This window comes from Amblyomma maculatum, chromosome 3 (genome assembly GCF_055883805.1).
Source record: "Amblyomma maculatum isolate TAMU_Amacu chromosome 3, ASM5588380v1, whole genome shotgun sequence".
Classification (NCBI taxonomy): Eukaryota; Metazoa; Arthropoda; class Arachnida; order Ixodida; family Ixodidae; genus Amblyomma; species Amblyomma maculatum.
The window spans coordinates 93,637,280-93,653,796 of record NC_139346.1 but is presented as its reverse complement, the minus strand read 5'-3'; the positions used below and the strand labels follow the sequence as shown (position 1 = coordinate 93,653,796).

Sequence of the window (16,517 nt, the reverse complement as noted above, 5' to 3'; positions counted from 1 at the left end):
CAGCAGAAGAGCTCACCGAATGGTGTCATGAAGCATATTGTAAGGTGCCATGCAGATACCAAAGCATATTGGCAGGCTAGCTGGTGAAGCATCTTGTGAAGAACAGTGTAAACACAGACAAACTGGACAAGAAAAACGACGAACACAGCACTCTTTTTGTCTAGTGTGTTTGTTTGTGTTTGCACAGTTCTTCACAAGATGCAGATACCACTTACTGGAGGGATGACATCAGTGGTCTGTTATAGGAGGAGCAAAGCACAGGGTATTACTGGCAAAAGGTAACAAGATGACTAGTGAAACAAATCAACAAAATAAGTGGGACCATCCTTTTTTCTCCTCATGCAATTTCTGAATTAAGAGGCACGACCATCATTCTTTAGCCGCACCCTTTTCATTGCCTCCGGACTGTCAGAACATCCGCATTTTTTGAAAAAATAAATGCCCAATCAGCCATCTTTTTTCAACATGCTTTTTTTACAACGAACCTAAGTGAGGTGAAGCCGCAAAATCTTGCAAGAGAGCATCGAAAGATGCAGCGAACAACAGGGCCCAAGTAAGGAATGCAAAATAAAGCAATCACCGCTGTCACTGCGTCTGTCACAACTTGGCCGAGAGGAAAGTGATAAATATCACTCTGTTCTAGCACCCTTTCAAAGTTTTCATTTGCATCTGTAATTAAAAATAACCAAATGCTAATTTGACAACACTGAACTGCTCGTTGTTGAAGAGCAGGATGAGTACCCAATGTTACAGTACAAAGCTGCTCAGAGCAACGTCTCATGCACCAGAGCGCAAGTTCTGCAAGCCCATACCAAATGCGGAACAAAAACAAACCTGCATTCCACAATTTCTTGCACTGAAAAAAGCACAAACTATCGACAGCATAGGTCTGAACCTGCACAGATGTCATTTTGCAGTTCCCCAGTCTCGGCTACAGTGCAAACATAGCACGTTTACAGTCTTCCTTTGGCAAAGCATCAGTGGCTCAAGTACACAGTGCAAAAAAAAAAAAAAAAAATGTGTTAAGTGTTCAGCAGCTTGCATGGCTGGGGTGCACACAGACATCAGCATCCACTTTTAACAATCAGGACTTAATGATGTCTTCTTCACTTTAAGCTCTCTGCAGTTAACCAATCATAGCACTGATGAATGGGTCGCGTTGCCATCTTTATGATCCATGGCTGTGTTACGAATCATACTTGTACGAAACGAATACTGCATAACATGGCACGGCACTATCATAAATTTGACATGCGGTTGTGATACCCACCTGACTTTTCCGGAGGACTGTCCTCGACGAGTGGCGAGGCCCGGTTCTCCTCACAAGCCGAAGAAGGCCCCGGCTCCGAGGCCGACCTGTTGTGGCCACTCTTGGACAACAGTGACAGAAGCAGTAGGTGCCGGCAGCCCTCACGAGATCGGCGCTTGCCTGCACAACCGTCAACAGAAGAACTGCACCCTCGGGGACAGCCGTCGTGCCAGACAAAATCACCTTGAACGGGTATCATGCAATCATACATCAGCATGATCAGAGTAAATCAGCGGCCAAGAGCTTCAGTTAAACTTTGCTGAAGTCAGGCACTTTCCCAGCAGTATGCATTCCCAGCTAATGATAGAAAAAGTACTATAGTCATCATTCACAGGTTCTAAATAAATCGCAAAGAATTAACCAGCATTTTCTATTTAGTCTATCCTCACTGTTATGCAACCACCAATAAATTAGGAATCACACGCCATTTCATGCCGTGCCAATTATGTTCCTCCACAAAATATTCACAAAAAATCTTTTCCAATTATGACTTTGATGCCAAACAGAAAAAAAAAAGAAAAAAAAATGCTGGTAAGCCCCTTTCTGCAGCTGATCTCATTTTTGGTTTCAAATGAAATGACAATTTCCAAGTACCCTCTTAATATTTCCCACATAAAAGGGTTGCCAAAAAGCAGGCAGGAAGGCAAGGAAACAGCAGTCACCAAGAGACCATATTATTCTGTAATTAACCAAAACAGCTCTTAAACAACACCCTGGATAACTCCTGTCTCTTACATTGCATAGAGACCACCTCCAGTATTTGGGTAGAGCTGGCTAAATGCCCCAATACCCCAAAATAAAGAAACCTAAAGTAAATGTGCCCAGGCATATCACAAGTACATGACACATCATGTCAGTGCTGACCAGTAAGTAAGACATTTCATTTTAAAAAGGAACTTCTAAACAACTATTGCTACATAGTCAGTGCCACAACATACTGTAGACTCGGTGCCTGCTCACAAATGATCTACTAGCTACAACTACCTGGTTAGAACTCATCATACAAATGTATCTCCTCAGCTTGCCAATACTAAGCCTCATAAAACTTGGATACAACGTCAGAGTGACTTTGCTGTAGTGCAAACACTTCAATCGTTGATTATAACGATATGCAGCTGGAACCACTTTGTTAAGCTGCCTGAGCCCACTCCCAATAAGCAAGCTGTTCAGTCTGGCCTATTACTAAATATTTCCGGCCTCATATGATCATCTTTACCTGGCACGTGTTTTGCTGGCAGTTTCTAAAAGCCAAATACAATTAGCTCCCGGGAACACGCTAGCCCATTTCTGGTGGCAATGGTGGATAAATCATCCCTCGTGACAATGACAGTGACAGATGAGAGAGCAAGTGTGCATGAACCAAAAGCTACTCTCAGGCTCACTGCCAACACAAAAGCAGGCAAGGGAAAGGTCCCTTTGCAAAACCCACTCTTGGCAGCCCCCTTACGGCTCCAGCCCGAGCGGCACTGGTGTAGGGTGGCCCCCGCAGCCGCTGCAGCACCCCGGCGGTCTTGCAGCTCGAGGAGCCGCAGTAGCACAGACTCATCGTCCTCCTCGCGAGAGGCGGCCGCCAGCGAGCAGCCCTCCCGACCGAGATCACCCATAGCAGCCGAGGCGCCAGACGCAGAGCTGCTACCACTAGCCGTGGCACCAAGGTTCCACCAGTGGCAGCACGCGCTGCTGCTGCCACTGCCACCACTGCTGCCACCATGGTGGGCGCTGCGCTGGTGCTCTACGTCACGGTCACCCGACCTGAGGACGAGCCAAAAGGGGTGCACCAAAACATGTGCTACAGTTAAGGGAGTGTGCGAATATTGAAATTTTCAAATATGAATCGCACACGAATATTGAATACCCGATCAGTGTAAAAAGAATGGAAAACTGAAAATAGCAAGCATTGATCATCTTGCTTATTTGAAAATTCACATGGTATGTGCAAATAAAATTAAAGTAGAATTTCAGAGAAACATATACTCTACTGAAAAATCCATTATACGCTTTGTACAGAATTTTTTGTTTTTGTTCTTTTTTTAATAGTATGAACTGCATAAAACCGGATGGAGCTGTCACACTGCTGCTGAACACAGTAGACTCCCATTGATCCAGCCTTCAAGGAGCCAGAAAAAATGTCCAAATTACCCAAAAGCTCGAATTATTGAATGGGGTGAAAAATCCGCCAAAAGCGATTTGCACCACAGTAACTTCTTCTGGCGAACACCTGCAGAATGGTCATGTGTATTTGAGATGACACCCAAGCGAGAAAGATTTTTTTTTTTCCCATTCTGACAAGTGCTTCGCTTCGAGCACACTGTGGGGAAGGCCCTCTTCACAAAACAGCCCCATCGCTGCACAGCCCACGCGATCAAGCACTGCAGTGAAGTGTGCAGTGCGGGGGGAGATTTCAGTGAATTAAGTATTCGGGAATTTTCAAATAAATTTTCGATGCATTCGAAAATTTCGAATATCAGTTTTTCAAATACGAATCAAATAGCAAACATATTCAATTCTTATTCAAAATTTCGAATATTCGCATGCCTCTAGCTACAGGATGACCGGAAAGTACTGTGACGCACTTTGAATTTTGTTGCATTTATTAGTTTTTCAATTTCTGAGCAGTAATCCGAGTTCGGCGTGCCTTTTCGAAATAGAATTGCTGATTGTGCTTCCACCAGTGTATTATTTTTTTAGAAAAAATGGTCTCTGAAAGAAGTGCAGTGCTGTATCGTCACTCACCAAAAGAACAGGGAATGCCTATTATACTCCGTTTCATACATCAAGTGCAACACTGCCAAAGCTAGAGCTCTTGTTTGCGTTCCTCGCATCCGTGATGAAAAATAGCACCTGCTCTGGATGAGAGGAAATAATAGTTGCTTTGTCTGCAAGCTTAATACATCTTATATTTGCCATCAACTCCATAAAAAGCACCTCTTTAGGAAGAAAAGATTGGATTCGGTAAATTTGTATGTTTTGTTTGTCATCTCATTTTCATTGCCCCGCAACCCTGCCAGCGGTGCCCTCTGTACTGCGCAACGCAGCAACCTCGACTGCCTCTTCAGAGCTGGTTTTTTCTATAAGATCCGCACTGCGAAGATGTCCAGGCACGCGAAGCAAGTTATTGCAAACATGTATACTTGGAATAGAGCCCATTTCTGCAGAAGCCACTCTGCCACGAAACGAGCGCGTAGTAACGCACCTCCTTTATTTTTTTTCTTGCAGACTAGTTGCGTAGCTTTCGCTGCATTGCACCTGATGTATGAAACGGAGTATAGAAGCAAGTGCAAATGTATCGCGTCGCCAAACAATTTCAGGAGGCAGGAAGCATCAAACACTGGCAGCAAAGCGGGAGGCCTCGAACGAAATGAATACGGAAGCTCAAGTTCGCCGTAAGCAACAAAATCATGCAAAATCCTCTAAGAACCATGCGAAAACCCACCAGGGAGCACTGAGTCAGCAACTCTCCACCATGCAGCGACTGGTTAAGGGGGGACACCCCTCTTTGGACAATTTTTTTTATTTGCGGATCGATTGCTATGGAACTTTGCTGTTTTATGAAGTTTTATGCGCTGGTTCTAAATCTACACTTATTATTTCAATATAACCAATAGTTTTCAAATTATTTGCAATTTTACGTTTCTCATTGGGAGTGGGATAATTTTCTAAACAATTGATGCCATGATAAAATTTGGCATACCAAAGTAAAGCTTAACATCTAAGGAATGCAGTAAAACAAGAATGAGCCTCCTAGGCCAATTAGGTCTAAAGCTAGGGGCTGCCAAGCCCATTGCGACAAAAGTTCCCGCACCTGCCTTATACAAAGTATCTTTTTTAAAAATGTTACTGACCAATATGTGCAGTGAAATTAGTCTTACTACGGAGAGTAAGAGTTCCTGTCTTCAGGGAAAAAAAAATTACTACGCTAGCACAACTACAAGCAAAAATATATTCACTCCAAAACTGCTAGTGTGTCAAAATTGTAGTTTTGAGAAAACGAAGAAAAACGGTTTCAAGCACCTTTATGAAAGCAAAACCTCCTCAAATCACTAGAATGCACCTGGAGAATAATCTGGGTGCATCCCAGACTGGTGCTTCTTTTTTGCCATCATCTGGAGGCCCAGTGATAATTCCCGTTTCTTCCTGGAAGCAGTGGTGCGACGCAAGTCTTTTTCTTTGGCTCTCTTTGAGCCAGAGTCGGTTATATTAACATTCATTTCTTGAAGAATGGCTGTTGCTGCATATTCAGTTCCAGTGTTGAAGCGTAGCACTGCTTCTGCAACGGCTGCCTCCACAGCAAAAAGGGAGAAATGCTGCTCTTTTGAAATCATACTCCAGATGACAGAGTGAAACGATTCATTGGAGTTTTGTGTTCTTCCTCGCTTGCACCTCTCCAGCAGCTTTCCATCTGCTAGGCGCTCGTACACAGGCAAAAGTGCCTTTGCCACATCCGCTGGCAAGTTATACTTGTGCCTTGGTTGTGGCTCACCTTTTGCTGTTGCCGCATTATGACGGCACCAAGAATCCTTGCCACTTGGGCACAGGCTGTGGTCAGAGCAGCTGTCAGTTGACGTGACATGGTGGTAAGTTGCCATTACCGCTCTCTGCATGGCGTCAACATCACCACAGTGAGACTTGAGTGCTCGACCATAATAGGCACTCAGCTTGTTGATGAGGTCTGCTGTGAGCCTCCCCTTCCTGCCAAGGCCCCGCACGCCTTCACCTTTGTGCTTCTGGACCAGGTTTCAAAGCGCTGCACCCATACGTTTTTACACATGATTGATGCAGTCTTCTTTCTCTACATCCACGAAGCCGTACACCTTTGCATCCTTTATAGCATTAAATGTGCGGCTGTCACTGTCACACAGCACGGTTGTGTATTTTACTTTGTTGCGTTCTAAAGACCGCTGAAACAAGATCAATCCAGCCTCAACTTCCATTTGGCCAGATTTACAATCAGTGTACTTCTGGCACTGATGGGAGTCTCTCCACCCAGCATACTCATCAGAGTCAGGTTTGGGTCCAACTTCACAGCCCAAACAAAAGTTTGACAGCACGACGTAGTCCAGGATGTAGCCGGTAAATAGCTCCGCCACTGCACCTACTCCTATATGCGAAGAATGGCCCTGCGTCATCCAGGTGCCATCAAAGCAAACAGCAATGTTTCCTTTGTGTCCAAAACACAAGTTGTCATAGACTGCAACCGCTTTTTCTGCGCACTGCATCATAACAGTCTCAGCTGCACGCGTCGCACCGGGGTTCAAAGTTCTTTTTAAATGCCGCTGAAACGTCTTGTTGTGGAGACCTCGGCTAGACAGGCCCATCGCTGAGAAAATGTCGTTCATGGCTGTCTGGCCATTACCTGTTGCGAGCATCGCACGCCCGGCAAGGGTATTAATTTCAAACGGGTTGCATTTCTTTTCACCTCGTACCCGTTGCGAACTCCACTCAGTCGCTATCTCGCCGCACCGCTCGCAGATCAGCATCAGTTTCACCGCGAGACCATATTCGCGATCTCCTCTCACCATCTCCACGCGTCCTTGACAAGTCTGGCAGCGCAAAGCTCCAAGGAGGGAGTTTACCGAACGCATGTTGACGCCTTACGTTCGTCTGTGACCGATGCTGTCGTGCCGCTCAGTTCCGTGAATGGCTCCATCTTACGCGTCGTTGCTGCCATTGACCCAAGCCGCTCGAGCGAAGCCTTTTCACGTGCGCTTGCCTCCCTCACGTCGCTGTCGGTGACATTTTTTGAGTCAACTCTCACTCGGCCGGAGACTGCAGACGCGTTGGGTGCGCTGTCCGGCGATGCAACTTCCAGCGGGGCGTTGTCTGGTTCTCCGCGGCAGCCGGGCGGTTGCCCGTCCGTGCGTTGGTCGGAGAGCCTGGCGTCCGCAAGCGCGTTGGCGTTGGGTGCACTGTCTAGCGAAGCATTTTCTGTTTCTCCGCAGCTATCGTGCAGCTGACGATCCGCAGAAGTGATGGGTGCACTGTTCAGTGATGCGTCGTCCAGCGAAGCATTGTTTGCTTCTCCGCGGCTATCGGGCGGCTGTTCGTCCGCACTTGCTCCTCGTCGATCGCTGACTTCAGACGGAAAAGAAGACGATTCCCGCACTTTTCTCTTCGTTTTCATTCGTCTCCGGCCGAAAACATACACCGAATGGTGCTTCCTCGGACCCCCGGGCATAGCTGCGTTCCGTACCGCAGCGTCAGCGAGGACTCGCTCAAAATGGCGACATGTGCAGCTCTCATGCCAGGTCAATGGGCCTAAGCCTATCAGATGATGCCATTCAGGTCACGTGCTTTTACCGACCAATAAGAACGCGCGTTGAAGAAAATTTTGCGCTTGTTTTATTTCATTGCTGCTGGCACATGGTGGCTGGCTGAGAGAGGATGGAAAGCCGGACGCGCAAGCTTTCAAACAAGACCAAGATGGCATAGGTGCGGCTTTTCGTTTTTGCGCGGCACGCTGTCGAAACTAGCGCTGTCTGTCCTCAATTTAAAGGGCGCTTTTGGAAACTACACATTTTTAAATCGACATTACTGCGCAATTACGCATCAGATTTAAATGAAAATTTGCTCAAAGGTGAAGAATTATGTCAGGAATCCAAAAATGAAAAGATACAAAATCGGGCTTTTGACCGATTTTCGATCCCAAAGAGCCGTGTCTCCCCTTAAGAGAATCCTGGACTGCCCACACGTGCAAACCAGCAAAAGGACAGCGTCTCACGGACAAAATGAAGGCCTTCAGGCTGGAAAAGTACCATCAGATGAGACATCTATGCCGCAGTGAAGCCCTGAATTCGATTCTGTTCACAGATGAGAACACTTTCACAGTTGAACCAGCCTGGAATTTGCAAAACCACCGAGAATTGATACCAATCAGGTCTATTAAAACCGTCAAAGCTGGGGAAAAAAAAAAAATGTTTCGCCAAGAACGTCATGATTTGGGGCGGAATTCCAAGCTCTGGGAAGAGCAAGCTCGTTTTTGTTCCAAAAAATACCAAAATCAACACAGAGACCTACCGCAAGCTGATCCTGGAGGGTGCTGCCATTCCTTGGGCTCAGGACAATGCAAGAAACATTATATGGCGAATGCAGCGAGACAGGGCATCGGCCCACAGAGTGGAAAAGACCCTCGAGTGGTGTGAGGCAAATGTTCTCGCTTTCTAGGGGAAGGAGGGAAAGGATGTTTGGCGATCTAATTCCCCTAATCTTAATATAACGGGATTTGCTGTTTGGGGGATAATGGAGCAAAAAGTGTGCTCTTCAAAGCACAAATCCTTGCAATTCTTGAAACGTGCTCCAGAAAAGGCTTGGAACGAAATAACTCCCGAAGACATTGCAGCAATTCTGAAGAGCTTCCAAAAGCGTATGGAAGCCTGCGTAAAAGCAGCAGGTGGACATTTTGAACTTTACAAAATTCATTGCGCTTTTGAATTTTAAAAAATCGCGCCTCAATTCCTTCCTTTGTTCAAATGATCGCACCCGCGTAATGATCGCACCCGCGTAATGATCGCACCCCTGAATTTTGAGGTCAAAATTCCATTTTTTAAATTCCCCGCGTAATGATCGCACCCCGAACATGGAGCCGCCTGGTGGTTGATCTGCAGTCATCCCGCAGCGAATGCATTCCGACGAGTTCCCAACCTAGTCTAGTAACGTTGGAGTTCCCATGGTTCCATGCTTTGTGGCGTTCGCCATTTTGCAATTCGGCAGCGTCGTAGCGTGCTTTGTGTTTTTGTGCGAGTTTACGCCATTTCACCATGGGGCGGTATGCCAGTTACACCGCCGCGTTCAAGCTCAAGGCTGTCGACTATGCACTGGAGCATGGCAACCGCGCTGCTGGTAGGCATTTCGGCGTGGACGAAATGAGGATACGCTATTGGAAGAAGCAGCGCGCGAAGCTGATGGCTACGAACAAGACACGGCGGGCTTTCCGTGGACCCAAAATGGGCAAGTTCCCTCGTGTTGAGGAGGCGGTCCTAGAATACGTGAGGGACCTGCGCAAGGATGGTTGTGCAGTGTCATTAGAAATGATACAGACGCAGGCGCGCACAACTGCCAGGAAGCTGGGAATCGCCGCAAAGGATTTCCGCGCTAGCTCCGGTTGGACGACTCGCTTTATGCTACGGAATGGACTTTCCCTGAGGCGGCGGACGTCGTTGTGCCAGCGGCTCCCAGCCGCGTATGAAAGCAAAGTGATAGACTTCCATCACTTCGTCACTAGGCTTCGCGAAAAATGCGGTTACCTCATGTCGCAAATTGGAAACGCCGATCAAACTCCACTGACGTTCGACATGCCCCGGAATACAACTGTGAACGAGAAGGGTGCTCGGGGCATCGTCTGGCGCAGAAAAACAGCGATGCACAGTCATGCTTGCTGTGATGGCCGACGGGCGGAAGCTGCCACCATACGTATTTTCAAACGGAAGACTATTCCGAAGGGAAACTTTCCCCGTGGCATCCATATGCGTGCACAGATGAAAGGGTGGATGACTGCAGACCTGATGGTCGACTGGATCAAGACTGTTTGGGGAAGACCAGGAGCATTTCTGCTTCCCTCGCTTCTGGTTTTGGACAGTTTTAGGGGTCACCTTGTGGACAGCGTGCGTGCCAAGTTGAAAGAGCTGCGCACGGACATTGCAGTCATTCCTGGCGGCCTGACTTCGCTGCTGCAGCCTCTCGACGTGTCTTTGAACAAACCGTTCAAGGACAACGTTTGACGACTTTATGCTGAGTGGATGGCGATGGGCCAGCATGATTTGACGCCGAGCGGAAAGATTAGAAGGCCATCCGTGGAGATGCTGTGCTCGTGGATCACAGAAGCGTGGAGCAGTATCCCCGACGAGGTAGTGGCTAAGAGTTTTAAGAAGACAGGCATATCTAACGCTTTGGATGGAACGGAAGATGACTTCTTGTGGGATTGTGAAGATGCTCCCAGCAACGACACTGCTGTTTCCGATGAGTCGTGCAGCAGTGAAAGCGAGGATGGCGAGGATTCAGACTTTGATTAGAGTACTGACGAAAAAAAATAAATGGGCATTGTGCACTCCATGTGATGCTTAATGTGCGTGTTTATTGCGAAGGTAAGCCTTACTCAGCTTTTATTTTTGGTTGTAATCGAGATATATGTTCTAAGACGTCTGACCTGCAACTTGTTTGCGTTTTCGGTGCTCAAAAATTTTTTGTAGAAAATTTACCCCGCGTAATGATCGCACCCCGAAATTTACGTCAGTGTTCTAAAAAAAAAGTGCGATCATTATGCGAGTAAATACGGTATTGCTTTTCGCATACAGCACTTTTCGGTCACCCTGTGCATGAATGGAGGACAGACAATTCAATACCTGTACCATGTTCTTGAGCGACCGACTCGGGAAGAGAATGAAACGTGTACGACATGTAATCAGTGCATGGCTTGACAGCTTTCCTACAATAATAAAAGGGGTAAAGGAATCACCCAAGAAAAACATGACAAGTTCTCTACAAATAGTGCAAAAGTGAACAAAGGGAAAACATGCTCATTTGATTTGTTTTGTTTGTCTTTTCTGCACAGCTTCCTTTATGCTGCAGCATGGTCCTGATCAGAGGGCAGATAACAAGCAAAGCAAACTATGAGAGTGCAGTGGAGAATAAAAGAGCAAATGTGGAGAGCAGAGAAGGGTAGACGATAGCAAAGAGAGCATGAGGAGGAGAATAAGGTGAACAGGAAGAAAAGTGAAAAGGAGGTCAAGGTGAGATTGGTGGAATAGTCATGCTCTGCATTGGTGGCTGTTGTTGCCAAAGCCAAGCAGTGCCCCCATTCAGCTCTACATGTTCCGCATGTGAATGGCTATGGTTCAAATACATCAAGAGCAGAGCTGAAATGACGCATTGCCAAGTACAGTAAAAGCTCGTTAATTCAAATTCCACGGGGCCGCCAGGCCAGTTCGAATTAACCAAAATTCGAACTAATGAAAGTGAGCAAAAATGAAGGCGTTTGATGCCCGGAGGGCACGAAAAACATTTATTTAGCAAAAAAGTCTTATCATCTTCTGCTTCTTCTCTCTGAGGGCTACCGTACTCACTCGGTCTTCTAGCATGGGAATGCGACGCAGGGAGTCTTCTTCCCCCTCTTCAAAGCTGAAGAAAAGGCGCGCGACATTCAGCGCTCCCATAACTTCTGCCGCGGATGGACGCACGGGCTCTTGCTCCTCGTCGTCGTCCTCGTCTTCTGCCTCTTCTGGGACAGACTGCTCCCCAACAATTTCAGCGACAATGTCCTCATCACTTAGGGCACCGCACACTGCTGCATCGCTGTCTACTCCAACGTAATCATCAAAACTGACGTCCTGCAGCACAGCACGCACAGCCGCAGGCAGAGGCTCCGGACTCCCATCGTCGCCACTTTCTTTCATACTTCCGGCAGCAAAGCCACAGTAGTGGAAGCAGTTTGCAATTGTGGACGGCGTGACCTGCTCCCATGCACGCACCAACATGTGCATTGCTGTGAGCAATGTGATGGTGCTGGTCTTCTGGTTTCCAGTGCACAAAGTCATGCGCTCGATCATGTGGCGCCTATAGAAACATTTGATGTTTCTGATCACCCCCTGATCCATCGGCTGCAAGGCCGCAGTCGTGTTGGCGGGCAAAAAGACCAGCCTTGTGGCTTTCAGCTCGGCGTCGACTTTGTGTGCCGAGCAGTTATCCACAATGAGGAGAACTTGACGCTTCCCTAGCTCCATCCTCCGATCGAATTTCAAGAGCCATTTTTTAAACAATTCGCCCGTCATCCACGCCTTGCTGTTGGCGGAGTATTCCGTCGGCAGCGTCCTAATGTTCTTGAAACATCTAGGCTTATGTGCCTTGCCGACAACAAAAAGAGGGACCTTCTCCGTCCCGGTCATATTAGCGGCGACCAGAACAGTAATCCGCTCTTTGCTTCGCTTGCCGCCAGCGCAGCTGTCCCCTTTAAATGTTACTGTTCTGTCGGGCTGGAGCTTATAAAACAAAGCCGTCTCATCAGCATTGAATATATCATGTGCCGAGTAGCTTTCTAAGTACTGCTGCAGAGCACCGCTTCGCCACGTGGCACAAGTTTCTGCATCCACTTCTTTGGCTTCTCCAGACAACACCCGGAAGACAAGATTATGTCTGTCTCTAAAGCGGTGAAACCATCCTTCGGAGGCGACAAAATCTTCCACATTCAAGCGCAGGACGAAATCGGCCGCCTTCGCCATGGTAATTGGGCCGCTCAGTGGAATGTCAGCGCTTCTCATTTCTTTCACCCACGTGATCACAGCGGTCTCAATCTCCGGATACTTGGCTAACCGAAGCCTTTTTCTGTTGCTGGCGAAATCTTTGGCTTCATAGGCATCTTCGATGGCCTTCCTATTTCGGACGTACATCGACAACGTGCTTGGTGGAATCCCGTGCTTTTTCGCGATTTCCACTTTGCTGGCCTTCCGTTCATCCACCTCGCGTAAAATAGCCACTTTCTCCTTCACCGTCTTGGCACAGTATTTCCCACGCGAACACATCTCGCGGACACAAGCTCACAACAAGCGGCGTGCAAAACGAGGGCTCACGAAATGCAACACGAAACCGTGGTCGATAACACTAAAACGTCGTTCCTCGAAGGAGTCGCGGCAGGAAAGACTGTTTAATACTTGTTCCAGCAACCTAGCGGCGCCCCGATGGTTGTGCCATCTATCGTTCTGCCGTGAAAGCTTCTAGCGATGGTTTTTAACAGCGCCGCTTGGCGGCGCGCAGTTCGAATTATGGGTGGCGGCACCAATTTTTGAGTGAATTAACGAGCTGTTACGCGCATGGACTTCTATGCACTGCGGACCGGACCACGATGACTATTTCGAATTATCCAAAATTTCGAATTAACGAGTTGTGAATTAACGAGCTTTCACTGTATCTTAAATTATCATCATTTTTTTTATGAACTTTACAGTTTGTTCTCGTGCCCAATCAGACAAACTTAGAATGAGAACATTTTCTAAGGTCACAGAAAATTCATACTACCCACAATTTCACTTTCACTAAACAAAATTGCTTCTGCTGTAGCAGAGAAGAAGTAATGCAGCGCCCCCTCACATGGTCTCCTCGTCAATGTCATTTTCATCCAAGGTGGAACTGGTGCCAGCTCCTCCCTGTAGCCTGGTGACTCTGTTGTCCACTTCACCTTCACTGGCACACTGCAAACAGAATATGATGCCTCATCATCGACTTTCCTGCACACATACAGCTGCGGACATAAGTAAACAAAGCCCACTTTTCTGTTCAAATTAAAATCACGCGTCCTGCACTTTAGATAAGAAATCAATATTTGTCCAAGTGAAAGGGCACTGGCGTCAACTACAGGTTCGCACATATCACGACTGCCAATTTCAATTATGCAACACGGTAAAAATTTTAGAAAGAAATTTCGTGCTCCGTTTACTTTTGTCCGCACCGGTATGTCTCAGTCAAATGGCTTTGACTCAACAAAAAGGCCCGTCACAGGAAGTAACATGAAATCAAAGGTACCGCCTGTGTCAGAGAAAAAAAAAAGGCCCACCTCACTGCTCTCTGTGCCAGAAGAGTCAGCATCACAGGAGTCCCCCAGAGGGCGCGATGCCCAACGGTGTCGGGCAGATGCTGACTTAGACCGGCAGGTCACATCTGCGATGAAGAATGAATAAAGTTGCAAGCAAGGCAGCAGCAAGTTCATAGTCACGCAGCACAAGAAATCAGGATGCTACCTTTGAATACACTAGCGACTCAACGTCCTCCCTCTAGGAAGCTAAAGAAGGAAGCAAAAAATAAACAACTGTATAAACCAAGCTACAGCTTAGTGAAGACATCTGACATGAGCCATGACGTCTCTCCATTTTCTCCTTCTTTTGTTTCTTCCTGCTCCTTTTCTCTATAACCTTGACTTCGGTCTTGGGATTGCCCTACACATTTGACCAACATCACTCCCATTTCAGAGTTGTTGGTCAGTTCGCCCTCGCCCCATTATCTGACAAGCTGAACATCCTGATTTGCTAAGTTTGTGCAGCAATGCTTCAGACTGTGATGGTCTCAGGTTCAAACCCTAGACCAGGACGATTTTTTTCTTTTTTCAACTAAAGTTTCTGTGAGAGCAGAGTATAGTTTTCCTTTGCACCGATGTGGCTATAATCATATCTGAGCTTTGCTGCACATCTTGCTAGGATTTTGCCAAATTTGCTAAATTCCCTTCTCTAAACCTCTGGAATGCCCCCAACAAGTCAGAGTTGGCACTATTATTCAAAGCTGCAGAATACCATCTGCTATTTACCATTGGTTTCAGTGCTGCCCTGCCATTAATGGTACAGTTAGCCAGTTGCAGTGCTAGATAACAAGAGTAGAAAAACCGTGCGGAAATAAATGAGGCATAACCTCCCGCCATCATCATGCATTGCAACTGAGGCAGCTTCAAAGGCACAAGAAGGGCATAAACCACCAACCTTTCTGAGGGCCCGAACGCAGCAGTTCAGCAGTGAGTGTGTCTACTGAGGCAGCCAGGTTGGCTGCAATCTGCTGCTCCAGGCTGCTGCCGCTGGTGCTGGCACTGGCCATGAGGGAGCTCTGCTGGCGCTGGGGACTGGCAGGCAGTAGGTCAGACTGGGGAGAGTCCGGCTCCGCTGTCCGACTGGGGCCAGCGCAGTCGCCCGCACTGCTGGGCTGCTCTGTTCTCGCAGAAGGTGGTGGTCAAGAGTGTTGGAAGGTGTGCCCCACAAAGTTGGCAAAATTGCCGCAGAACCCCAACAATTAAGGCAATAAGGTTAGAAGTGTCTACATTTCACCGGGCCAGGAAATCAATTATATACTGACAATGTGTACAGGCCAAAGCAGCACTCCTAGCAACGAGACGCACCACAGGAGGAGGCTCCTTACTAACACAAGTACTAACCTGGGGCTCCTCAGTTTACAAGTTTTTACATTTCACCTCCATTGATATTCCCTCACCTATGGCCCGCACTAAATCTAGAAGCTCGTGCTCAGTATCTGAAAGCCATAGCTACTAGGGCCCACACACTGAGGAAAACTCAGAATTCGTTCCTTAACCGTAACCTGCGCTGAATCCAAAGACAGTACAGTGTCTTGCAGTTCTGGTCACGCAATAGCGTTAAAGGCCCCGTTCACCAAAAATCCGGTGTTTGTGGCCATTGGCGTTGGCAGTGTGAGCAAAAATTCACAAGCATGGTGTCAGCAGGCGGTAGCTGGCGGGTGACATGGCCAAGTGCTAACTGGCCGTTGGGTTGCCTGATATTACGTTTGGCAGGAGCTGCCGCCTCTGGCCTCTCCTTTCACGTGGGAGGGTAGTATCAGAATCGGCCTGCCAGGACACTTGCATTCACGTTACCCCTAGACCACGCAGGCAGGTTCTCACGGCTTAGTTAAAGCAGGACTTTATATCTGGCCTGGTAGCCTATTCTATTGTGTCACACCTTTTAAAGGCAGTGCTAAGTGTCCACAACAATTTTATCATATGCTAGAAAACCATGTTTTTTCAGGGACTCCACATCCACAATTTACAAGAATTTCTGTCCTTCAAGCCAGCTTCTCACATTCTGGCAGAGGAAGAGCCGACTTCAAGAGGACAGTAAAAATGATATATTAGTCCTTCGCAACATGCACCAGTTATGCCAATGATGACTGATCACAGAAAGCGAGTCAGTCCTTTCTTAATTCAAGCAGCAGCAACTGAAACCTTGCCTTGACATCAATAACCAGCAGACAGTGCATCACTCGTTATCCAGGTTAAGACCAAAAAGGCCTGGACATAAAAACTAGTCCGCCTACCGGTGCCAGTGAATAAATGGTGACAAATGTTTTGGAAACATTCTCCGCTTTCTAAATAAATTATGTGAGCAAGCCGTAGGCAAGGCACTGAAAACTGGCCACAGCACATACGCAGTACCACTGCCCATTCGTAACACAGCGCCACCTTCTCTGCCACTGCAATATGACTGCCGTCTCAGGTTACCATGTACTAGCATCACAACTGTCAAGGTGAAACAGTCATGCATGAAAGCTCGTTCATAAAAGCAGGCAATTGATGTAATAGGCAAGCAAAACACCCACCAGCAGCATTTTCCTGGGTGTAGGAACCTGTTGCCTCATTCTTTGCCATTTCAGCTGCCAGCCTCTGAAAGAGACCGCAAGGCATATAAAGAAATGGAAAGGGAGCAACACCAGATAGGTACATACTATCGGCCTTCAT

The 16,517-nt window shown here is 47.3% G+C and overlaps 2 protein-coding genes across 4 annotated transcripts in view; both read right to left on the bottom strand.

Annotated features, from left to right (window-relative positions):
• Window positions 1–16,517, bottom strand: part of LOC146195334 (uncharacterized) — a 51,304-nt gene that overhangs the window by 3,485 nt on the left and 31,302 nt on the right. For 2 of the 3 annotated variants that reach the window (XM_084597779.1, XM_084597778.1), the window contains 6 exons: window positions 16,379–16,442; window positions 14,758–14,979; window positions 13,845–13,948; window positions 13,382–13,482; window positions 2,739–3,061; window positions 1,271–1,429 (listed from right to left, as the gene is read on the bottom strand). In XM_084597779.1, coding sequence (XP_084453905.1) covers window positions 1,271–1,429; window positions 2,739–3,061; window positions 13,382–13,482; window positions 13,845–13,948; window positions 14,758–14,979; window positions 16,379–16,442 — 973 coding nt within the window. The remainder of the gene's footprint in view (window positions 1–1,270; window positions 1,430–2,738; window positions 3,062–13,381; window positions 13,483–13,844; window positions 13,949–14,757; window positions 14,980–16,378; window positions 16,443–16,517) is intronic. The other variant, XM_084597780.1, reaches the window with a different exon arrangement.
• On the bottom strand, window positions 5,111–6,828 carry LOC146195335 (uncharacterized). The gene is given in 1 exon segment (XM_084595961.1): window positions 5,111–6,828. A coding segment is annotated over 1 exon segment (1,479 nt). The 3' UTR covers window positions 5,111–5,349.